This window comes from Drosophila eugracilis, unplaced genomic scaffold (genome assembly GCF_018153835.1).
Source record: "Drosophila eugracilis isolate 14026-0451.02 unplaced genomic scaffold, ASM1815383v1 contig_394, whole genome shotgun sequence".
In the NCBI taxonomy this organism is placed as follows: domain Eukaryota; kingdom Metazoa; phylum Arthropoda; class Insecta; order Diptera; family Drosophilidae; genus Drosophila; species Drosophila eugracilis.
This window is the reverse complement of record NW_024573254.1, coordinates 395,897-422,366: the sequence shown is the minus strand read 5'-3', so window position 1 is coordinate 422,366 and position 26,470 is coordinate 395,897. Positions and strand designations below refer to the sequence as shown.

The window sequence follows — 26,470 nt, the reverse complement described above, 5'->3', positions numbered from 1 at the left end:
AAAATTATTAATAAATCTTTTTCCTTTTCTTTTCTTTTATTTTCTTTCTTATGTTCTGCTTAACCAGGTTTTTGTGTTGACTGCTAATTATCGCACTCGACGAGGTGCTAACTTTGGCCACGCACTAATCTCGACCTTAGTAAACTTTGCAACGTCAGCCAGTTCGAGGGAGATCCGCTATCTGTCGTTCCTGTTTGCCGATCCCCATTTAGAAATGACCATTCCATTGATGAGTGCTTCCACAGTGACGTACGTACATCGTTGTACTTTGTACTCAATAGTAAATATACATAAAAATACCAACTATATATATAACTACGAGGAATATGTATATATATATCACATATTACAGCAGCGGAAATATCGATCAGCTTTTATATCTCGCATATAAGAAACTCTGGGGATGCTAAAAGGCAATGCGATCTCTAGTTGCAAGCCAGACCAAAGATGACGTTGTGTGAACGTTCGCCCTTATCAGGCTATGCGGGATCGAGTGTGCCCGGGTATATTGTATGTTATAAATAAATCCGGTTTCAGGAGCTATAATAAGCGTGCAGGGGTAGATCTTCCGTTGGCTGTTGGTTACTGTTTGTTTTTAAAAATAAACAAGGATGTGTAACAACTAGAATCTGTCGGTGATTTCTGTGCAAACTTTGTTAGGAAAACATCTTAAGAGATTTTCATAGATAAAACATAGCTCTTCTGCTGGTTTTTTTCTAACTGAAAGTTGAGAAGTTAAGTCAGTTCCAGATTCTTAAGATCTTTTCATTGCTCTTCTGTTGGCTTAACAATCGTTGATTGGTAACTTTAACTTATTCGATATTCAATATCTCCAGACTCCGTACTAGCAGCTAAACTTTCTTGTTTGCTGGCAGTTTATGGTAAGATTTAAAAAGGCAACGACTCAACAATTTTATAATTGATTTAATACAAAGAAATTCCCTTGTTTTTATCGTGCGAATTCCCATTGTACTAAATTCCAGATAATTTATATGATTTTCCGATACACCATGCTCTCTTGGAAAGTCCACACCTCAGATTAAGTTGCATGGTAAGTGCGTCAGGGTGTCTAAGAATTATGTCCTTATATAGCTGATCGGCCTTGACCGATTGATTGTTAATGGGTCGATGACGTAAATACCAGAATCCAGAATTGCCTATGAGGAAATACCCGTAAACATTAGCTTTTAGATTGAATTGTCATCGTCGTCACCTGTCATTTGGGGTGTGGGCCGAACTGACCACAGACACTCTGACCGACTCGATTATCGATGGGTAAATCACCGAATGCCGCTTATATTGCTCCGTATTTACTTTAGTGTTTAGAAGCAGCTCTCTAGCTTTCCAAGCTAGCTGGGCTAACTCTTCATCAGCCGATGCGACGCGTCATCTCCCATTCAGGCCGAAACGGTTTTTGGATCGAATGTCGGATGCGGTGGGGATCTCGGGTCGTATCTTGGACATGGGTATCGGAGCACATACACTCACTTGTTTGCCCACCGCATTATATTATGAATGGAGCGCTGTGGGAAGCACTTGGGCAAATGTAGTATCGCCTAGCTCTTGACAACAACAACAACACCAACACTAACAATGACAAGGGGCTCGGATCTTACTGGATGAGAGAAGTGGCTATTTTTGGCACTGCCATTGGCAGTGGGCCCTCTTCCACAAGTCATCGAGGTGCGAGATGTGACGCACTGGGGTTCCCTGAACTTGGTTCCTGTTACCTTGTTACCTTATTAACTTAACTGGGCATATTAAGTATACGACTTATTAAGTATACGCCATAGTACGTATACGCCATAGTAAGTATACGCCATAGTAAGTATACGACATAGTAAGTATACGATATAGTAAGTATACGCAATATTAAGTATACGCCTTATTAAGTATACGCAATATTAAGTATACGCAATATTAAGTATACTCCATATTAAGTATACTCCATATTAAGTATACTCCATATTAAGTATACTCCATATTAAGTATACGTAGAAATGGATTTTAAACAAACACAAACTTAATTTAAAATTCTTACCTCAGTTTTGTAGGTCACGCGATGTCGTTGTATATTCCACACGTCGATGGAGAGCTAAAAAAAATAAGTAATATAAAGGGATATCATTATTGCAAGGTCATAAACGATTTGGAAAAATATGCAAGCTTTGATTTTCCCTCCGCTAATGTACTCCACTGGCTAGCAAAAGTAGGCAATGCTTGGACGAGAAGCTTTTGGCATGAAAGCTTTTCAAAAGCTGGGTAAATATACGCGGCCTGCTTTCCGGCTTCTTTACCAACAGTCGCTTCCCAAAAACAAGTTCTTCTTTCTAGAGATTTTACCCCGGGAGATGCTGCTATTTCACATGTCTGTCTGCCCCTCCTACTCTTTCTCCGACATTCTTTTGTTGACTTGATTTATTTGTGGGATTCTGCAAGAATTGGACTGGCAAACAAACCATCTTGGCTTTGGGGCATTCCCAGAAACATTCATCTCTGTGTGCTCGAAACCAAAAATTTTAAATGGTATGATAATAATATGATCAAACTTTTTCTCTTCATTTTTTAAGTTAAAGATTAATAAGCAATTTCCTATACATTTTTTAATCATAAACAAAGATAATTATTGTTGAAATTACCTCAATTTTCCAATGAAAACTCTTTAAAATTTCCCCACTTTTCTCATTACAGATCAGAAATCATAAAAATGAGATCAGAATGTAATCGAAATCACGTTGCGCTGGCTAACATAAACTAGAATGCCCTTTGCTGCTATATCTTACTCTCTCTTCTTATCTCTCTTTTTCTCAGATGTTTGCTGCTTACACATGCGCCTGTACTCTCTTGGTCTAACACCCATGTTTTTATGGCTATTTGCGATCTTTGAAGTCGTTTTCACATTCGTATTGTGTTTACTCACCTTCCCGATGTTGGACACAGCTGTGACGGGTGACGAGCGTCACGCTAATAATGATATTGCCGCACAGGCGTGCAGTTAAACCCACGTTAATTACGAACCGAAAAGAAATTCACGAAAAATCCCCTAACACTCTTTTTTTCTTTTTTTTTTTTGGATTGCCTACAAACAGGTAAGGGCTTAATTAAAGAAAAAGAAGGAAATCGAAAAAAAGAAACACGGAGCAGCAATACCGGCGAGGTCGAATGATGAAACTAAACTGAGGCAAACCGAACAGAGAATCGACGGCTGGAAGAGCTGAAAAGGCAGCGATGGGTCGCAGCTGAGGAACAGCGGTTTATTTGACTAATGTAAACTGCATTCTCCATTCAGATACAGAAAAGTTCATTCTCGAAAATCTATTGTTTACTGAAGTTCTCACGGATAGGAAGTCATTCTTATGGGTATGTATGCTTAGGTTATTCCAAATAGCTGGAAATATCTTAAATGATAATGATCTCTATGCAAATGATCTTATTTATTGTTTAACTAAAGTTCCATGACATCAAATAGCTCTTTTTTTTTTGGCCAATCAATCAAAATAGCCTTATAATGTATCAACTTTTTAGGGACATCACTGTTAGCAGGTCTGTGTCTAAGCTAAGACCATGAATGTTGGAGACTTGGCTAAGCCGTAAGAGGTTTTAAACTAAGCTAAGGAAGGTTTTTATAATAAATTGAAAAAAAGGGGAAAAATATATTCATAAGTCTAGCTATTTAAAAGCCAAAATAATATTATGCAAAAAATCAAAATAATCTACAAAAATAACCTTTCAATAGCACACTTACAATCTGGTCCATTCTATTTGCCCTTCGCATTATGGGTAATTAGGCAGGCAAATATGGTTTGGCCCTTTGTGCATAATTGCATGTCACCCGTGGCAACAATGCGATGACAATGGATGCCGTATAGCTGATTAGCCAGCAACAGTTGTGGCCCAGCCTTTGTTACCTGCTAGTCCGCCTACTCTTCCATCACCAACCATCCGTATGCAGCTTTCGAATTTCACGCTTGACATGCGGCCAACCTTGGCTAGTAGGCTTCTGCAGCTCAAAGCCATTACCCACTAACCACCCTATGACCACCCAACAAAGCCATCCACCAAAACCCACCTGGAAGGCATAGGTTTCCCTGTGCACAGGGCTCATGCCGAATCGACAGGGAAAATAAAATCTCATTTGGAAAAAAGTGGAAAGCATTTGTAGAAATTTTAAAGGCCTTTGATTCGGTATTAGCAATGACTGAAAGGTATTTTATTTTTCATTTTGAATAGCAAATTAAGTTTTGATAAGAGTTTATGGGAGTTTTTTCTTAATTAACTTAAAAATATAAGAAATATTTTGAAAATAAGTTAAATTTTCTTTTTGTTTTAAAAGCTAATTAAACATAGTAGCCATTAATTCAATAATCAACTAATAAATTATTTTACCTTTACAGGGTATTCGAATCTCCGATGAACCATGGCTACCAAATACCCGAACCACTTGGCGAAGGGAGGGCCGAATGGCAAATGCTGATGTGGGGACCCCGCTGGCTGTTTGGCCAGTCAAGCGTTGCATAAAGCGCATTAACATTTAATGCCTCTTGTCGGTTCTCTACTGCCCTTCGTTGTCGTCACCAACATGCCCCAGCCCTTGCCTTATCCACCTGGCCAGGCAGATATTCATCCTGCCGAATTTGCGTTGCATACTTGGAGGCGCCACGAGCTGAGATGAGGTGAGTTTCGGCTTGGGTTTGGGTTTGAGTTTTTGGGCTGGGATGAACGGATGGATGGATGTTTGATTTATGACTGGCTGCCGCTGGGCAAGACTCGTGCCTCGTTGGTGTATCATCAGCTGGTTGCACTTGGCAGTATTTCCGCGTTCCCCCCTGCGGCAGGCTGGCTACTCCTTTCGCGCTGCCATTAATCATGGGCTTGGGTTGGTAGGTAACCCAAGACCAGGACTCCCTCCCTTACCCTTGCTTGAAATGAAAGCGTCAGCAATCTGTACACATAAACTATTTATTTCCGTATATATATATATATATATTCCATATGTATATATAGATGTATATGGGTGTATATTTAGCTGTATATTGGGTATTGTATGTGTGGTAAAGTACACTCGCCTGGTGCACACATTCTCAACTTAGTCCTTCCATCGTACTTCTTCCTCGCCTGGGCGACGACGTGCCTTATAAAGTGCATACCTATGTACGAGGTATATATATATATATATTAAGTTATATATATATATATATGAGTACTGTATGATTCTCGTTCTCGTCTACTTGCAATTTTAAGTTGTATTGTTTTTTTGGTTTTACAATTTGTTTTCGTTTTACATTATGTGTCATCAATTGATTGTTTTACATTCGGTTGCATTTGGATTTTGGCTTTTTTCTTTCTTTCTTCTTCTTCTTTTTTTTAGTAATAATTAAAAAAAAAAACAACTACTACTTCTTTGCTTGCTATCCCCCCCACCTTGCTAGCATACGCATAATTATGTACAAACGTATTCCTTCCGTTATTTACATAGATATATATCTTAGCTTTGTATATATATATTACGTGCCATTCTCTAAGCCAACTTTCTTTTTCTTCTTTTATCCTCATTACTCACTAGATTATGCGTAGTTTTGCCCACTTTTCCCCTCTGGGTGCGGTGCTGTCAGCCCAGTAAAAAGCCCGAAAAAAAATATTTGTAAAGATTAGAGATTGAAATCATATATGTTATATATGTAGATCGCTCAAATCGTAGTTTATACATAGGATATATATATTTAGTATATATATCGCTATGATCTTGAATACCACACACTAAGAGAGATGTGGGTATATAGATATAGATATATATATATAATATTACGTTGGGCGCCAGTTAACACTACTAAAGTACTGTAGTCGGTGGTAACCGCTTGCTTGTATGTAGCCTTAGGTCTTACATACATACACACAAACATACATGTGGTTAAACATTAACAACAATTGAACAACGGTAAATTACAATTGCACGACATCAAACAACGTCAACAACAAATGACAATGACAATGATAACCCTTTTCTTTCTTTCTTTGTTCTTTTTTGGGTCTTTAATCAGCGGTTTAAGGGTTTTCTTTTCTTGGATTAAAAGTAAATTTTCATTTTATCCGCTGATTGGTTATCTTTAAAGGGTGTACTTGGATGCATTATTATCTTTATAGTTACACATACATATACACGAATATGTCTGTCTCTGTATGTTAGTCATAAATCTATGCACATTCAATGCTAAATCAATCGAAAAAAATTGCATCCATTTATATATATATATATATAGTATTCGGGTGTTTTGTATACATATATATATATATTTCGTATATATATATATAACTATCAAAAATAGGACAAATAGAACTTGAGAGTTGCTTTGGCCTTCTTACTAAGCGGGATGCATGTTTGGAGAAGATCTTCAGGATCTTAGATCTCTCAAACTTTTCCTTTTTTTTTGGTTTTTGTTTTTGTACACATTTATTGTTATATAGTATATATATAGTATATAGTATATAGTATATAGTATATAGTATATAGTATTTGTATAGTTTGGTAATAGCAACGTTATAGAACAACAGTTAGGATGATGAGCAAAACGTGGACAACTTTAGTTAGCTGCAACCAAGAAGGATTGCACTTGTAAATAGTTTTTATATATTGTATATTCATATATATATATATATAGATATATATATATGTTTAGATCAGTATTTAGGTATTATCTTATATAACACACTGAAAGTGAAAGTTAACTTTGGTTTGGTTACTCCTCCTTGAGACACGCGAAATCGAAGTCTAAAAAAAACACATTTTTTCTTTCTTCGGGCACATTGAGATAGAATACAATCTTTGATAGATGGGTTAATTGTTAAACATACTCAATATGGTTATTGTATATATATATCTATATGTGTGTATGTGTGTGTGTGTTTGTTTATTATATATATATATTATATATTTAGTAGTTATTTAACTACACTGCAGTCCAATCCAAATCCCTATATTTACAACGCCATTGGGGATTGCCTTTGATCAAAATTGACAAATTGACAAAACCAAATGCCGCATATATAGAAACGCACTTGATTGATTGCAATATTGACTGATTGTTTGTTTGTTTGTTTGTCCGTCCATCCTTCTCTCTCTCTCTTTCTTTCTTTCGCTATCTATCTGTCTGTTTGGCTATCTCTCACTGTCTGTTTCTATAGCGCCCGCCCGCCCCCCTCTCTCTGTTTGCCAATTTTTGCAATTGCGAATTTCCAATTTGAATTTCTTCGTTAATTGATTTTCAAACTTCTTCCTGGGTAAACTCCTCCTCCTTCTACTCCTCTCCCCCATCTGCTTCTACTTGCTACTTTTCAGATTTTCAGCTTTTCTGCTTTTCTGCTTTTTTGCATTTCTGCTTTTTTTTTGCGTATTATTTTACGTTTAACATTAAATATTCAACGCGAACATTAATTTATATTCGATTTTTCAATTGAATTTTCAGCTCGACTCGGTTTTAGTTTGGCATTTGTTGTTTGTTATTGTTGTTGTTGTTATTTTTGTGATTTGAGATTTTTTGGTGATTTTTGCCGCCTCGAGTAAGCTCAGATTGTACATACAAATTACATTTATTGTGTGGTTTACATTGATTAAAACTCTTGAGTCTGTAGACATTTACTTCTTATTCTCCATAGATAAACGAGTATGTATGTGTGTTTTTCCAGGCACATAGATGTGCTGATTATGTGTGTGTGTGTGGGTGTGTTGTATTGATATGGTTGTGGCAACATCATCTCTCTGATTTAAACGATTGTTTGCGACTTTTCTGATATTTTAAAGACCGCCTGGCCTTGCCACAAAATTGTACATATGTCTCGTGTGTATCTGATACTGATTCACTTTGATATGTGCCAATATATATATGCTGGGGCACCAAAAAAAAAACAACAAAAAACAAGATGAAAATACTCCATATATAGGTAGTTTCATTTGCCATATCGGCAATGCCTCAACAAGTCCGTCGTTTTACTTTTTTTAACCCGGGATTTACTCCTTTACCGAGAGAGACCCGCTTAAATTGCTCTGCACGTAGAAAAATATTTGTATATTCTCTGCCCTTCTTACTTCTTTCTTTTTTTTTGTGCTTCCTTTATCTTTTTCTTCTTCGTCTTTGTCTTCGTCTTCGTCTTCGTCTTTGTCTTTTACAAATGTTATGCAAATGTATGAGAATATATATATATCTTTTAGCTTTATATGAGGTCCAGCCCGATGGGGTGAGGTGTTGTGTCATCGTTTCCTGATGTCTGATTCCATATTTTCCTGACTCCCCCTGCAGCGTTGCCTTAATCTCTATCGTTTATCGCTTAACTAACTGCCTATCGATCACTGTTTATCGCTTATCGTTTTCGTTTATTTACCATCTTCAACATCTCGCACTTACCGTTATGCATTAAGTTACTTGTACCGTTAAAAAGTTGCTCTCTTGTACTCTTAATATTCACCATTAATCGGTTTTTCGGGGTTTTCTTTCGGGGTTTTGCGGGGTTTTTCTTTTTCTTCTGTTTTGTAGGCCATCTATGTAGGTCACTGTGCACTGTTGCTGTGATAAGTACTTATTTCTCCATTTGATCCATCATTTTGTGCTCTCTTATTGTTGCTATATATATATATATATAGACGAGTTAATGTATGTACGAATATATATATCTCAATCTGTTTAAACTGTTCAGGTAACGATAGCTTCGGGTCTGTTATTGTTCCATTACTAGGTATACGGTTTGCATTGCAGTTCTAATTTCTCATTCAGTTACCAGTTTTAGATCAGAAGTCTGCTCTTTTCTTTTTGTTTTCTTTTTTTTCCTTAAGTGTTTAATGGCTGTGTATGTGTAAGTGTGTTTGTGTGTGTGTGTGTGTGTGAAGCCTTTGCTGTCAATTATTATTATTGCATTGTTTGCGAGTTATGTAAGTGCCTGCGATTATATTATTGATTTTGTTGTATTATTTGCTGCATCTCTCCTTTTACGAAACAAAAGGAAGACTTTTGCTGTGCTTTTAATCTGTCATTAAGCTCTTGCTTCTATGTTATGTGATGATTTCAATGGTGATTACTGCTGATGGCTGATGCTTATGCTGATGCTGATGCTGATGCTGCTGCTGTGCTTATTGTTCACTGGGTTGTGTAAGCCTCCAACTTTGTTTTTCGTTTTCGGTTTTCGATTTTCGATAAGGATTTTTGGATCTCAGAGGTGCAAGTAGCGGGCTAAAAACGGAAATAGATGATATAACATTGTTAGGCTTAAGGTGTTTAGTTTGCTGTTTGATGAATACTTAAAGGATTTTTGGAGAAGCCTAAGGAAAGTTCAGGGGAAAAAGCTACAAACTACAAAATAAACATTGCCTACTTTTCAGGGTATGGTGTAAAACAACTTCCACAAGCCAATGGGAAATGAAGAATGAAAATTCCAGGGTAAAATCAAAAATAAACAAAGGTAATATCCATAAAATATATATCTTAATAATATATAAACTTATATCTTTTCTATATCCTCTACTCACCGTTGTGCTGCTCTAGCCGGGACTCGACCCATTGCTTTACTTGCCTCTGCGCCCCCCGACCTATTTAACAAACAGGTCTTTGAGCGTGGCGCATAGCGAGGCATCGCATGTGTCCTTAGAGTCATCCTCGTCGGCCTTACCAAACCAATTCAATGTAGAGCGTACCGCCCGTCCAGCCTGCGATTGAGCGGAGCTGCTGGCCGAGGCTCGACTACGACGTGCGCCATGAGCTGGACTACCACTAGCACTGCCCGAATCTTTGCCCGCCTTGGGCGTAGCGCCACGAGCAGCTGCCGATGTAGAGGCACCGCCCGACGATCCAGAGCCACCCATACTTGCATTGGAGCTCTTGCGCAGGAAACCCTCGATGGCCGTGCCCAAAATGGTGGCATCCACCGTTGCCTTGGTCGATTCCGCCCAGGTCTTCTGTTTACTTCTGGGCTTTAGTTTCGGCTTACCAGAATCTCCGCCCAAAGGATCCTTCTTCTGCAATCGTTCCAGTACGTCCTTGGACAGTGCCACCGCTGAGCTCTTGCTGCGCACACTCTTCTTGCGGGCCAACGGCGTATGACGCTTGGCAAACCAACCGGTCAACGTGGCCGATCCATTGTCCTGGACATCACTGACCAGCTGCTTGGCATTGTTCAGCAGGGACACATCGAAGCTGTTGGAACGGGTAGAGCGTCCGGCATTCGGATCCAGCAGACCGCCACTGCATCCTGCTGAACTGCCTGCTCCTCCGGCGGCACCACCCCCTCCGGCTGCCTGTGCTGTTGGTGTCGGCGTGGCGCTGGTGGCTCGTCCACGAGCTGCAGCCTGAAAAGTCTGACTAAGGAACGGACTACTGGCCGTGGCTGTTGCCGAGGAACTGGCACTTGAGCTACCATCTCGTCCCTCCGGTTCTGGCCTGTGCATATCCATGGCCGAGCTGGTCAACGAACTGAATATCCCGGCGATGTCCGAGCGACTGCCCAAGAGACCAGTACCACTGCCCGACTTCTTGCGACGCGTCGAAGCACGAGTCGAGCCTTGCGGTTGCTGCTGCTGTTGCGGCTGTGGCAACTCGGAGGCACGGCGAAAGGTGCTGGCCAATCCCGGCTGGGGGCACTCTGAGTAGCGTCTGTTGGTGAAACGCCTGCCCGGCTGACCGGTGCCCGCCTCGTCTACGGTCTGTACTTCGCAAACCTTCTCGTTGGAGGAGGTCCAGAGCTTCAAGCGTGCCTTCCGAGACTGTAAATAGATATCGTCCATGATGTCCAGCTGCAGATTGTGGATGCTACCGATGGGGTCTGTCGACGGGGGTCCTGTGTTGCTCTCCCGTCGTGAGTTCAAAACGCGACTACTTCTGCAAATGGGGGGGAAAAACAAGTTTTTTCTCAATGTCTGAAGGGAAGATCAAGTGGAACTATAGGTAAGTATGTATTTGATAATACTGTCAGACTTTCATGGCTCTAACAAAAGGTTAAACAAAGGTAGATGCCTCATGAATCCAATCATGTTGCAAGAAGGCTATTCAGATTGAAGGATATAACTCACCCATTACTATTAGGATAAGCAGCCACGGATTCGCGGCGCGAACGTCCAAAGATGGTTGTTGGCACCTTAGATATGGTAACCACCGAATGACGACGTCCAGTTGGAGCAGGAGCCTGTGAAAGGGTGGCCAAAAAGGCAGCCTCCTTGGGTGTCGGCCCAGAGCCTTCACCACCACGCTCCGAAAGCCTACGCACTTGACTGGCTGTGATACCATCGGTAACCTGCTGTGAGGGCAACGAATGCTTTCTGGCCTCGCGCGGATCACGCCATGGTGAGAGGAGATATGGATTAACTGGCGAATCAATGTCCAAACTGCCACGATTAGAAACTGTGGGCTCGGAGCTGTCCTCCTGCTCTTCTGGTAAATTGGATTCCTCGACCACGATCAGTGGTTCGGGTGCGCTGATACCATGTGAACCCATCGGTTGTGGGCGTTGCGGATGCTGGGGATGTGGCGGCGGGCGGGGATGTCCCGGTCCAGTTGACTGTCCTGTGAAACGGGCGAATGGTGAACCACGGAAGCGCAGCGCATCTGTAAGGGGATAGAACGAGTTCATTGGTGATAAATTTGGGGTATGTAATGGGTTAATCACGGTAATGCTTTTATAATATTATATTTTCTATTCTACAGGCACTCTCGTTTAACGCCAAAAACTGAATTTCGCTATTCCTTTTCTTCCTTCTTTTCGCACATCTATCAGCGAGATAGATATATGTACATGCCTTCGATCTCTTGAGCTAATACATAAGGTAGAAAGGGATAACAACATTAAGCTTTCAGTTAACTTAAGCTCCTCTTTTCTATTCTATCCCACAGTTTGTACACGCATTCGATCTCTTATGCATGTGCATATGATAGAAAAGGATAACCATAGAACTCTTACAGTTAACTTGGATTGCACAGTGGATGTCGTAAGTATATTTAAGGCTATATTTAGCACAGTGGGCCCTATGGGTAAATATTATTCAAGTAAAAGGTAATTTTGGTGTTGTTCGAAGCAGCAGTAACTAAAATTAAGATTGGTTTTAAATTTAAAAACGAATCCAACGAGGTTATGGCATTCCACCTTTGGACCATTATTGGCTATAGTTATAGACAAAAAACTGACTTATTGAGGGACAAATAACCAAGATTTGCATTTTTGATAAAGTAACAAAGTTTATAAATTTTAAATGCCATTAACTAATGTTTGTTTTGATCAACTTTCGTAAACAAATAATAACGAACATGATAACCACGGAGTTTAAAGTCTGTCCGAACTTTTGATCTGCCCTCGCCTTCTTACGCTTGCCTATCTCCTTTATTCTCATATTTTTGTAAGCAAAGCGATCGAAATGCCGTCGTCTTTTTCCATAGGCCTTCAAGGCAGTGAAGCTCCGGTGAATGGAGAATAAACAACACTTTCTTTACGCGATTAAATCTTCGAAATGTTTTAATCCATTTTAGTGATTTAAGATTGGCAAATTTGTTGTTCATTTATTATCAACAAAAAATCATACAAAAAACCTAAAAACACATCTTAGGCTTAGTTTATAATCTTTTTAGTTTTTATCTTTGATAACAACTTCTTAACTATTTTAACCAACTCAACCATCATCTATCCAAACTATAGCTACCATCTATAAACTGTTAACAATTGGTGCAACATCAGGTGCAAAATGGCCATTTAGAGATTGGCCAAGAGGTGTCCTGGATGGGTCGATTGGTTCATTAGTGGCGGCCCGTCGGCCTGTCGCCTGTCCACTTACCCATTTTGCAAAATTGCTCAATTGCTCGCCAGCGGGGAATTCGCTACTGACTGTCTTCGTCGGCGGCGGGGGTTTGGGGGTCTGGACAATCTGCACCCGACTCCTACCTACTCCACCAGCTTTTCCACGCTGTTCTGGTCTCGCCTACCTCGTCGATTCACTGTCCTTTGAAGTGTCCTTGCTGGAAGACAAAGGAAATCAGCAAATAAACATAAATGAAGAAAATACAAGGAAATGCTATGAATTAGAAGGCCCTTTTAAAAGGATCTTAAGGGTAAGGATTTTTATAAATAATATGAATAATATTTAGTCTTTAAAAATCATCTGATATTACAGGGTCAAGGAATATGATATCCTCAAGGATCCTGGAAAGCTAAAAATTAATTGTTAAATCTCTCTAATAGTCAGCGGATATATATTTTGAGGGCTTTTTCGCGTTAAGCACTCAAATTTCCAGATGTGCCCCACACGGATATCCCGAAGGGTATTACGTCCAACCAGCTCATGTGTGAATCCTTCGCTTGCTTGGTGTATTGCCTGCCCCACACACACACACACACACACACACTCTGTGGCAGGTTAAATAAAGCCGGGGCAAGTTACGCTCTTCCTGCTCATTATCCCCGGCTACAAATTGCAAATGGCAGCAAAATCATGCATCAAAGTAATTAAAGCCACTGTCCAGGGACTTTTCGCTTCGCTGGAGATGACTGCCCCTAGCCCCCTGCTCCTGTCCTGTGTTTCCTCTTTCCTTTTTTTTTTTTTTGGTTGGTCGTCCTGTTAGGGACAGCCAGCCCTGCCATAATAAGCATAAAATTATGCAAAAGTTGAAATGAAATTTCGCCATAACTCAGATGCCACAAGAGTTTGTATTTCGCAGGTTGGCTGCCGGATGATGGCTGATGCTAGATGGTAGATGGGGCATGCAGCAGCAGTAGCAGTGGCAGCTAATGGCGATGGAGTTTAAGCCGCAAACTCAACTGTTGCCAGGAGTAATACGTGAAAGTTTTTCCTTTGAACGAGATTCAGCGACTTAATGATGATGCTGCGGCCACATCCGCCTTTCTCCCCTTTCTATAATATATTGATAGATATATATCTTACTGAATCGGAAGAGATCGTTGGATATCTTTTATTAGATCTTAGTGAGTATTTCCCCCTTGCACTAACCACTGGTCTGCGGACTTTAACAAACGTAAATTTGATTTGATTAAATCCACTTGCATAGTAAACCACCAACCACCGCTATCAGACAACCGACAGCCGACAACCGACAACCGACAACCGTCAGCCCAACATCCTTGTCTGCCAGTTGCTGCTGGTGCAACTTGGGGCAGCTTCAAAGTCGCAAGTGGCAAATGGCAAGTGGGAAGTCGCAAATCGCAGGTCCAAAGTCCCGAGTCCCGAGTCGCAAGTCGCAAGTTCATTAAGCTTGTAAATTGGCAATCAACACCAAACTTGCGGCTTTGTGTTGGAGCTAATTAGCCTGTCTATGCCACTGACAGGACCGCCGAGCTTGGACGCAGCAACATTACTCCTCACTCTTCACTCTCCCCTATTCTACTATACCCTCTCGATGTCCTATATTTCCTAGTGGCTCCTCCCCCGCCCCGCTCACAATTATCCTTTTTCCCGGGGAAAAATACTTCACGCTTTCCATTGTTCATCGCTACAAAGGTGAGGGAAAAGCTTGAGCTACTATCTACTATCATTACTACTGCTATTTAAATGGGAGTCATAGGAAATATGTAAAGCGTATTTGAAAAGGCTTTTCATGAATTTTAATTAAGTTTAGTTTTGATTATCCTCCCCGCTCTGTGTAATGCCGCCCACTGTTTTTAGGGTTTTCCGATGAAGCACAATCAAACCGCAGGCCCGCACACTCTCTCTCTCCCCACTCTTTCATTTCGCAAAAAGGCATTCCTTTCTGGGGTTAATATTGTGCATGGCGCATGCAGTCAGTTTGTTGCTCCTTTTATTGCATGTCCTTTTTGGACATTTTTGGTCCTAAAAAGGGGGGGGGGAAACCGCTCTCATAATGCGGTTCCATGCGACCCAACCAATAGTCCTATATTTAGCATTTAGCATTCAGCATTTAGGATTGTGGCAGAATGGTCAATGCAGCAGCTAATGCTGGCAGCAGGACCTTTTAGCAGCCTTCTAATGGTGCAGCAAATTTCCAGGCATCAGCAAACTGCCTGACTAACTACTCCATTCATTAAGTCTCCCTTTGAGTAAAGGCCAAGCAAAGGTTTGCCTTTCATCGAAATTATGCCAAGCAGCTTGGGGAAAACTCAGAACTTTTCTTTCTACATGAAAATTTGTCTAGTTTTTCCTGCATTTTTTTTGTTTTTTTTTTTTTGAAATGGCATTTCAATTTGGTAATCCAGGCAGCGTTTCTATTTCACTAGCAGCTAGCCATGCGATGTGTGTATTTGGTTAGTTGATTTGAGTTGCCACACATTTTCAACGCCACTCTGCCACTCGCCACTTGGCCACTCTACCCAATTTTGTGGGTGATTGATTGACTTCGGTCTCTGAAAACGGGAGGCAGAGTTGGGCAAGGGAATCGGGACAAAACCATAGCCAGATCGTGAGGAGAGAGAACGATTGACAGATTGACGCAGTCCAGCTGTCCACCACTGTCCACCACCACGACCACCACTTCTGGGTCCCACGCTCAATTTCAGCTTAGCTTTTGTTTAATGGACTTGCAACATAAAAGAAAAACTTTACAAAACACTTTTCTGGCCCATTGCTGATGGGATAGATATATATCTTTCATTTCTATATATAGTCAGCCCTCAGCTTATATGCAACATAACATAACGTTGCATATTTCATGGACATTAACATTGGGACACCTCTCTGGGGTCTTGTTCCTGTCAATTGGTGGTAATTGTCCTGGGATATGTTTATCCTTGACTGGCATTTTACCTGTCCATGCCCACCATTACCATTTCATCCTCTTTAAGTTGGCGTTAAGTAGTTTGGTGGTTTTTCTTCTTTTTTTTAGAAGCTTTCATCTGCGGAAACTGCCTGGGAAGGAAGCTAGGTACACCCCCACATCCCCCACTGATTTTCCATTTTCCAAAGAGACAGAGAGATAGAGAGAGAGAGGGAGAGAAAGAACGAGACATTTTTAGTTTCCCACACACACAAGCTATGTGCCGACTGAGGTGGACATTTGAAAAGCCAAAGGTTAGGGGTTAAACCGCATATGGCCACTGGCAGCCAGACCACCAGCACCACCCCCACCCTCACCCCCATTCACATTCACATTCACATTCAACATTCAGCATTTAGCATTCAGCGTCCACATCACCATAAGTTCCAGATTCAGATCCCCCCCACATCCTCTACATTCGCATTCAAATTCAAATGCTTGGGGAAGAAATGTTTGTTCTCTGTGCGTGCAACTTTCACCATTTCTTTTAAACCTGCCAAACTATCATCAATCTTAGGGTATATCCAAATATCTCAAAAGTTTCTTTATATTTTTTCATAATTTTCCATGAATTAATCAAAAAGAAACCTGAAAATATCTCAATTTAAAATCTTTTACCAACTATAGTTTGCTTGGCATGTAGTAAAGGGTATCTTTAAGGTCTAATAACCTATGAAAATCAAAACTGTAGTAGTCAAAGAACTCCTTGTGCTGGCTTATGTGGAGTGGGAGGGTTGCGATTCCGTAGAGGAACAGCATGATTGCGGCTTTCTTGGCTGACTTTGACATGCAGTCTTGCAGTTAGCAGCAGTTGCACCTGGCAACGGAAGTGCACACATGGTGCATGCCCCTCTCATTTGCCACCCTACAACCTACATTCCCTACATCCCCTACAACCCCTACATCATCATCATTCAAAAATACGTTGCGGTAGCTTTGGTGCCACTTTAACTTCGTAGAGAATATTTCCTCTGCCTCTGTTTTTGGGTTTCTGGAAAAAGGGATAGGAAAAGGTCAATGTGTGGGTGGGGCAAAAGTAAGTGGTCAGAGATTTTCGTATTGAATGTGCCAAATCAAATCAGGCATTTTAAATGGCCAGTAATGTGTAGTCTTTGAATGATTTTTAGCCAGAAAAAATCCAATGTCTCCATTTCCTATGTCCTCGAAACTCCTTAGTTTCCGCTTCCTTCCTTGCTCTTCCTTTCCTTTTGCCATTTCGCCCATGGAGACAAGCCCGTGACAAGCTTGTTTATGACATGCAACGAAAATGCGGCCAGGATATAGATGTGGCCATGGACAAGGACTCAGACAGAGGCACAGGCACAGGCAGAGGCACAGGCGGAGGCCCAGAACCCAGGACCAGAACCAGAACCAGACTCAAACCCACTGCCAGAGTCCGAATCGGAATCGGTCTTGGTCATGGCCATGGTCATGGCCCTGCCATTGATGGCCAAACGAACACACACCCACACACCCCACACACACCCCTCTCACACACACAATCAGACTGCGTTTTGTGCAACGGTTTCTCGGAGCTTCCGCTTTTGGTTTTGATATTGTGTTCCCCTCGAGGGCTTTGATAACATTGTTATCGCCAGTCCCTTGTATTATATATAATACATACTTTTTTTTTTTTTTTTTTTTATTTGGCAATTTACAAGCGAAAAGTTGGGAAGGATATGTTTGTGTTGCATAATACATTAACGCGGCAAGCGGAAACGGAAATGTCACACATTTGCTGCCGCTGGCAACATTGTGGCAGCAGTGAAGCTGCCGGCCAGGAAGCGAAGCGAAAATAGCAATCAAAACTTAACTGAATTGCAGCACATGACGGCAGTGTAGGGTTTGTGGTACCACCAACAGGAGGCTCAGTCTCTGCCACTGCCACTGCCACTGCCTCAGTTTGTGCCTCATCCTTGCACCACACACACACACCATCAAGGGGGGCACACAATCTACACCTACAAAGTTGGTTGAGCGAATTAAAACATAAATGCATTTGCAGCAGAGGCCAGCACAGGGATGCCCAAGATGAACAGTGGGCGGGCGTTTACTCCTAATCGAATCGAACCAAAGTGGACCAAGTGGAAATGCCAGAAAATTTGCGTTGCCCTGGAAAATGTGCTGGAAAAAAAAAGGAAGGAGCAGTAGAAGAAGAAGAAGAAGAGAGAAAACCAAAGCAGTAAGGCAAAAAAAAAAACCTAAGAGGGAGGTAAAGGCAAAGCAGAGAAAAAAAAAGCAAGCAAGCTGTAAAACTGTAAACTGTTACGCCCACTGCCCATTACCGCCCACTCTGGTTACTGTATGTATGTGTAAGTGTGTGTGTGTGTGTGTGTGTCGTCTTCTTCCTCTTTTATGGAACCATACAAATTCGTTGGCCATTGAATGAGAGAGAGCAAGTCCTGTCAGGCAGCAGCAGCAGCTGCCTGCTCCTGCTCCCGCTTGGTCCTTCTTTCCGTGCTTTGCCGTTCTCTGTCTGCCTTTGCTTTGCTTCCAATTGAATCAAATTGAATTCAATTGAATTCGCATGTTGCTCATTGAATTGCACAGATTATGGCTAAAATACAATTTTAATTTCACAGAAAAAAGTATTACGAGAGAGATGCTTCGTCGCTTTTTTTTTTGTTCAGCTTTCTCTTTCTTTTTTTGCAGGTCCCTCTGGCTGCCTGTCTTTCTGCCTGCCCATTTCCATTCATTTTTGATACCCTGGACTTGTGTGTTTTGAATACTGATTAGATGGTGGCTTTGTTGGGCAAGTTATGGAGGGGTTGCTGTTAGGTAAGAGATCTTGTCTTTATCTTAGATATGGAATGGAAAAAGTAAGATATATCCTCCTATACTATATCCAATCTTAAGATAAACTAAGATTTTAACAAAGAAAGTTCAAGGCCTTACCTTTAAGATCTCTTAACCCATCGCCACAAACTTGTTAACCCATTAAAAATCTTCTATAAATCATCATCAACTTAACCCTCAAATCTTTCTTTTTCTATAATTTCCCCCAAAAAGGGTATCAGCAACTTCGTTTTCAAAACATCATCCCATCATTCTGGCTGTTAATTAAATGTTGTCAGGTAATTAAAATGCAGCTGGAGGAGCGGGCCACTGGAGCCGTATAAGCTGCTTACTGGCCTCTAACAAAGCCACAAACGATTCTGGAACTAAGCCGTATTCGGTAGTCCCCCTCCCCTCCACCAATGGAACGATAACGTGAACTGAGGAAAACTAAAGGAGAAAACTAAGAAGAACTGGTAGTAGAACCTTCTGGCTTTTATGAGTGGGACTGGGGAGCAATTGGAAGGCCAGAAATCCTAACTGGAGAGTTGCATTCAGTCATTGTCCAAGCTGCACTTGGAACAAAAGCTCAAGGTAATATTTTACCAGGCTAATCCCCGGCATTTTGCTTTTGTTTTTGACCAGGCATATACACACACACACACACATAATGCCTTAGGGGGTTGTGAAATGGAAGCTTAGAAAGTCGGATTTGACATCAAGTTTTTGATTGAATGGAATTTCGCAATTTAATTGAATTTGGTTTCGATGTGACGACACGCATGCCGCAGGCAGTTTGGTTAAAATGCGATGTGAAAAAGCTGGAAAAGGAATACACTTAACCACAACCACATGATTATCCTTGTATCGCCCTCTTAACATCCACCCCCTTTTTTCTGTGTTTTAATTTTAGCCCCAAAATGTTCACCCCTCGATACGAAATATCAGCAAAATGTGCAAAACTAATTAGCTTAGATAACATGGCGCTCAACGGCAGCAACAACAATAACAACGAATATCATTCTGCCAGCAACAGAAAAGTGTAAGCGAGATAGACTGCGCTTGCTGCCTGGCTGAGAAGGAAGCGAGGCGAGTTGCAAAAATGTTGCATAAAATTCGGGCGCGCCAGTGAAAGTGCAGTGAAAAACTTTTGACAAGCAACAGAGAATGCATTTGAAGTGGGCGAAAAGTTAGCAAGAAACGAGCTGTGGGTCTTACTTACTACTTCCCAGTTAAGAAAGTCAAAATAACTTCGTTTTGGCTTGTAAAAATATTAGTTGTAATTTGAAACTGTCTAGGTTTTTGGGTTATTTATGTTTTTCTATAAATATTTGCAAGGCATTTTGAGTGATTAGCGTGGGTTAAGTGATTAAAAGTTAGGAAAGAAAAAGGGTTTTTAGTATTTTAAAAAGATGCGAGCTTAAAAGTATGCTATGAAAAAGGCTTTTTGGTATAGGTAACTTTTAATAGCTGGTTTATAGGTAGAATAACTAGTCTACCCCTCTTGAAATCGAGCTCATGTTGCCATAATATAATACCCAATCGATTGTATTGTTAAACGGGTGCACTTTGGTAGCCAATTGGCAGTTATTTTGTTATTATAATAGCCCCCGATTATCTGTTATATCCTGCCCAGAGGGGGCAGTTTAACGCTGTAACTTGAAAGCAGAACTTTTCGGGGGAATAATTAAGGCTGCAAAAAACACGAACAATTGGTTTGTGTGTAAGCCCAGCCAACTTGTTAATTATTTTTTGTGAAAAAATGCAATGAAAAAATGAACATAAAAAGCCAATTAGCAGTAGGAGTAGAGAAGGTGGCAAGGATTAAATATTCATAGAATCATTGGGAAATAATCAGAGCTGGGAAACATGCATGATTTATCATTCATAATGCTCGGTCACTCCCCCATTTAATTAATTGTTTATTTAACAGAAGTTGCGCCGCAATTAATGCATCTACGACAGCATCACCTGGTGCCTCCTTCGTTTCGGATGCGGATGTGGAACGCACACAGTTTCCGTTTCCGGCTCCGTCAGCTGCCTAAGCGGATGTGGGTGGCATGCCATCCTCCCTCCCTCCTCGATTTGTTGTTTGTCTAATTAAACATTAAACTGAAGGGAAATCCCCTTAATGCCACAACGGATTATCGGTCTTTGATCAAAGCCAAAAGTTCCAGGGAAAACTTGAGACTCAAAGAGGCCAAAGAGGCAAAGAGGCGGGCAATCAATACAATTATTGTTGTGCAAATACCCACATAAAATCATATAATTAAGTCCCTCTATACTTGTTGTTCGTTTGGTTTTAGAGTGGACCTTGTTAGCTTTCAAATTGATTTAAAAGGCATCACCAATTTCAGTTTCCACTAACAAGGCTCAATCTGAAGGCAGGCAAACTTTCCTTTCAATGGAATTCCTTTTTGCTTTTGCTATCTAAACAAAATTTAGACAAATTATATATATATTTCGGGGGATATATATAGTATATAGTATATAGTATATGCCCCATTCAAATTGAGACATTTAATATGAGATATTTCTCATGTATTTACCTTTGTATAATATTGACCCCCGTGTGTCGCATCAACTTTTTCCGTGTAAGCAAAACAAATAAATAATAATAGAAAATGTCCTCTGTCTCAGAACGAGGACATCCCTCTAAATTCCATTTTGCCCCTGACCAAAGCTAAAGGCAAAATGGGGTGGTGGTTAGAGGGGAGGTTAGGAGAGTAGCGTTATGGCATGGAGAAAGCGTTTTCCACAGCACACTCTCAATTGTTTGTGGTGCGTAAACATAAATAAATTGTTGAATATTGCTCGACTTGGTCCTTGGAGAGACTCCCCCCCAACATCCACTTCTTCCTCCTACTTTCACCATGGCCATGGCCTTCACCGCTCACCCATCCTGCTACCCAACCCCTCCCCTCTCTGCGACTCCTTCTTGATGTGCTTTTAATGATTTATGGCAGAATGCAAACAACCAAACGGAGTGGGGCTGAAAAGCAGCTACAAAAAAAATTCTAAAAAAAAAAAACGCAACAAAAAAACGGCAGCTACAAAGTGAAAGCAAAGTCTATACATTCTGTGGTTTCCAGAATAACCCCCCTAACCAGCCCCCTAACCAGCCCCCCCCAACCAACTCCCCCTGAGACCGCAAGTTTACTCAATTTGATTTGCTGCCCCCTGCCGCCGCCCAACTCTCACGATTATTGTTATTAATTTTGCGAAAGAATTTTCGGCTCTGCGGCATTAATAAGAAATGAGAGGAGCCCAATCGATAGTTGCTGTGCTGTGGGAGGGAGGCGGGGAGTGGTGTCTCGGGGACTGCCCAGCACAAAGTTTACCCCAAGGGAGTAGGGCAGGAAAAAAGAGCCAGAAGATCGCTTTAATTTCAACGAACTTATGTGCCTAATTTGATGGCCAAGGCGATAAGTTTCGATTCATAGGAAATAAAACTTGAAATATTTTCAAAAAAAAAAAGAAAGAAACAATTAGTAAGTCAGGAAATGATTTCAGTTTTTATAGCTACCGGAAATGTTTTTGATAAAGTTTAATTATTAGGCTTTTAGCTAGTCGTAAAGATTTTTTTAATATTTTATAAATATTTTTTAAGTTTAACTTCTTTGAAAAAGAGCGAAAAAAAGCGAAACAAGCAAAAAGGACAGCCAACTTGAATATTTAATGAATTTTAATAATAAAATACGATTTTTGTTTTATGGCTTTGTAAACAGAAAACTAGATTAACAAATAATTAAATGTACCTCTTTTTTTTGGGCAATTTTATTTCTCATAAATATTTTATAAATATTTTTAAGAGCTTAACTTAACTAAAATAGCAATTAGTTAGCCAAAAGTGACAAGCCACTTAAAAACTTAAATAAATAATAATAATAATAAATTAATAATAAATTTCAACTCTTTTATAATTATAACTTTTAAAAAAACTAAATTAACAAATAATTTAATCTACTTTTTATTTTAGATATTTTGTTTCCTATAAATATTTTATGAATATTTTTTAGAGTTTAATTTAACTAAAAGTGAAAAACTTAGATCAGTTTAATAACAAATTTCAGATTTTCATTTTGAAAACAGAAAATTAAATTAATAAAAAAAAATTAATTAACTATTTTCTGGGGAATTTGCCTTCCCATAAATATTTTATTAATATTTTTAGAGTTTACAATCAATAAAATAAAAATTAGTTAACCGAAAATAACCACCCGAAGTGGGTTCTGAATTCATTTTAATAACAAATTTCAGCTTCTTTATGCTTTTAGCTTTTAAAACAGAAAACTAAATTAACAAACAAATTAATAACCCATTTTCTGGGGAAATTGCCTTCTCATAAATATTTAATAAATATTTTTAGAGCTATCAATTAATAAAAATAGAAATTAGTTAACCAAAAATAACCACCCTAAGTGGGTTCTGAATTCATTTTAACTTTATGCTCTTAACTTTAAAAACAGTCAGCAACTTTGTTGAAAATATTTTAACAAATATCTTGAATATATTTTTTAGGGAATTCCTTTTGTTTTTAATTATTTTGTTTTTGTAGGAAAACTCTATGTTTTTTCTTTTATTTTGGTTTCTGCTAAAGCGTAAATTGTTGTGACAAAAGTTATGCCAACGAGAAATACTTGTGCGAATGTTTGCTCGCCTGCATTTTGCAATTAAAACAAAAATGTGTAACGATTGTCGGACATTATAGTAGTAAATCCCCACCCCTCCCCTCACTTCCTCACTCTTAGTTTTCACTGCTTCCCGCTCTCTCTCTCTCTCTGTGTGTGTGTGCACTGTCGACTGGCCCCCAAGTGGACATAAATTCCACTTGAACTCATTCCTCGTCTCGCTTGCTTTCATTAGCTTGGAGCCTTGGGGCCAGCCCAGAGGCATCCTGGCCCTATATCCTACTGCTGCTGTTCCTGCTCCTACCCCCAACCATCCCCTTGAGAATGAACGCCCCTTGTGGCTCCCACTTGAAAAAAAAGGGGGTGCAAAAATGAAACATTATGATGACAGTCGCGCACTCGTGTGTGTGTCTGTGCAAAAATTGAAATTGAGAATGGCAAAATAATGAATTGTAAATTGCTTCGACACACACACACACTCATACACACACACACACACACACACATTTAAGTATATTAATTTATTTATTATGCTGCGCAATAAAATCAAATGAAAATGGCAAACTTTCAGGGAAAGTTTCACCCTGCCTTTCGCTTTCCCTTTTAGCTCACTCGCCAGAAAATTGAAAAACTAAAATCGATTTCCGCTTGACAAATAACTTAAGTGGCAGTTTATACATGCACACACGAGTGCCGAGTGGAAAAAATGAAAATATATATAAAAATATATATGTATGTATGTAGGGGATGGGATGGGTAGGGGGTTGGGTTGGGTAAGGAAGAAAATATTCCACACGATTAATTTTTGCGATCCATTAAAAAGATTTACTCAAATTGACAGAATCATCGTTTGGAGGCTGCCGAAAAGCCAGGAGCAAGAGCAGGAGCAGCAACAGCAAGTGAATGTCCTTGTGCGTACATAGCCCACGGCCTTCTGGGCAGAAGCCACCAGCCACCCATCCACTCTCCGAAAAAAAAAAACAAGCTGGCGAGTGTCTCAATTTGCATGCCATAAGCTGGGCAACCAAACAGGCAGCCAGGCAGCCAGGCGGGCACTGGGAATGAGAGAGTAAGTGATGTGCGGAAAGGGAGGGAGGGAAGGGAGGGGCACATTAAATGCATGTAATCATAAATTCACACTCATTAAGAGATTTGGCGAGCAGTCAGCCAACAATGAACAGGCGACGGCAACGGCAATGGCGATGGCGATGGCAATGGTGATGGCGACAACAACGAGCGGAGTAATCGCAAATTGAATTTACACCGAATGGGATCACAGCGATTGGGATACCCTGTAAAGGCGAGTCATTGAAATGATGATGGGATATTATAGAACTTGATAAGGATAGGGTTATGAAGGTATCTAAGGTTAAAATGTAGAAGAGAAGAGCTAAGTTAGGTTTTGGTTATGAGGTAGTGAAAGTTGAGAAAGCCTTGACTGTGAACCTCTATGAACCTTTTCTTTTTAAGAATTTTTGTAATAATTTTAAGAACTTTCTTGAACTTTTCTTTATACTAAATATTAAGTTTTATTTCTTTTTAGTGGCCTTGTAAAATATTTTTATAATTTTTTTTCTTTTTTTTTTAGTATCAAAAATCTTTAAAATCTTAAAAAAGCGAGTTTTTTACTCTAAAAATTTCAAATTTTTTTAGGAATATATTTTAAAAATTTAATATTTCTCCAAAACTAATAAACACAAAATTTCCTTTCTTTTTTTTATTACAGGATATCAGCCATGGTCGACTTAACATTATCTTTGGACCACTTTTTAGCCTCACTCTAGCCTTTTTTGTTTGGGGGGTGTGTGCGTGTGTGTGTGTGGGTTCGTTTTCAGTTTCAGTTTTTGTGCCTGTGTGTGTGTGTTTATATGCTTTGGTATGTGTGCCAAAAGCAGACCCAAACTCACACAACAAGGCACTGTGGAAAGACCACAAAAGCTCTCACACACACACACACACACACTTAGACACAGAGATAGACATTCATGTGTGTGTGTGTGTGTTTTACCCTTTCAACGTGGCATGCCTCTGCATGATGCCCCCTTCCCCACCCGCCTTCAACCTTCCGCACTTTACTCGCGCCGCATTTGTATAAAATGTAAATTAAGTTAATGGTAATAAAGTGTCTATTATGTAAGCAAAACTCACTCAGACACACGCAAAGACACACACACACACATACACACAGACACATGTGTGTGTCTCTTTCTAACATGCTAGCTCTTTCATGCGGTTTTCATTGTAGCCCTATCTCGCTCTAACTGCATTTGTATAAACGAAATGAAAATATTTTAAGTGATTTCGAATTAGGGCCACTCTAACATGAAAGCGAAAGAGAGAGAGAGAGAGAAGGACAGAGGAAGCCAGAGGGAGACAAAGGAAAAATAGGGAAAATAGTTATTGATAGTTAATTATGCACTTATCGATAAATGATTACGATTAGTAAAGGGGTTGGGTAGGGAGGAGGGCAATGTGTAGGGGAAGGGTTAGGGGAAGAGGCAGGGAAAGGCAAAGGGTAAGGGAAAGGCAAAGGAAAGGGTGGACAAACACAGAGCGTGTGAAAATCACACAATTAACGTCTCATTAAACCAATTGACTAACTGAGTCCTTGATTGGCGTGGCAACTTTAGTATCTGTTAGTGGGAAAACCCATGAGAAACCATGAAAAACCATGGCAAGCCATGGAAAACTTGAAAAACAAAGCTTGTTTTTCCACTAAGGAAACATATTTAGGCTGCTGTTATCTTTAATTAATCAAACACTAGAGGATATTAGTAGACAGAATCCTTTGCATTTTAATGGCAGCTCAAAGATCAGCTGGCAAAAGCCCAGCTTTATGGCTTTAACAAGGAATTATGGCCACATTAAGCAGACAAAGAGGGTTAATCCTAGGGAATAAAAATAAGACAAATTAAATCTGAAAAAAAGCTAAGAAAGGGCCTAGAATGATATATACTAATTAGTTTATATAGTCATTAGAAGGCTTTAAGAAAGGCTTTAAAGAAATCTTCCAGTCTTGTTTTCTCAACCAACTTAAGAGTGGATACCCTAAGATTTAACCACCTTGATTTAGGCCTCTAAAAAAAGAACCACCCACACCTTGCCCTATTCACCAACCAACCAAATAGTTGGCATAACTAAAGTTCTAATCAGAATTTGGGCCAAGTCGAGTGGCCAAGAAGAACATGACCAGCAGCTTCAACAGCTTTGACAGCCTGACAAATTGACAAACTGACGGCGGTATAATAATGGTTGGATGGAGGGAGGTCTGAAACAGACGCATAACTTTTAAGGGCCCCACAAAAACACGGCCATTACATG

At 40.1% G+C, this 26,470-nt stretch overlaps 1 protein-coding gene across 3 annotated transcripts in view; it reads right to left on the bottom strand.

Annotated features, from left to right (window-relative positions):
• Window positions 1-4,669: 4,669 nt before the first annotated feature.
• Window positions 4,670-26,470, bottom strand: part of LOC108109974 (pneumococcal serine-rich repeat protein) — a 34,986-nt gene continuing 13,185 nt past the window's right edge. The window contains exons 2-5 of one of the 3 annotated variants that reach the window (XM_017218795.2): window positions 12,797-12,977; window positions 11,048-11,579; window positions 9,512-10,850; window positions 4,670-9,215 (exon numbers count right to left, since the gene is read on the bottom strand). In XM_017218795.2, coding sequence (XP_017074284.1) covers window positions 9,572-10,850; window positions 11,048-11,579; window positions 12,797-12,800 — 1,815 coding nt within the window. In that variant the 5' untranslated portion in view covers window positions 12,801-12,977 and the 3' untranslated portion in view covers window positions 4,670-9,215; window positions 9,512-9,571. Of the gene's footprint in view, window positions 9,216-9,511; window positions 10,857-11,047; window positions 11,580-12,796; window positions 13,052-26,470 lie in introns of those variants that run through there. The other 2 variants (XM_017218794.2, XM_041818850.1) reach the window with 2 other exon arrangements.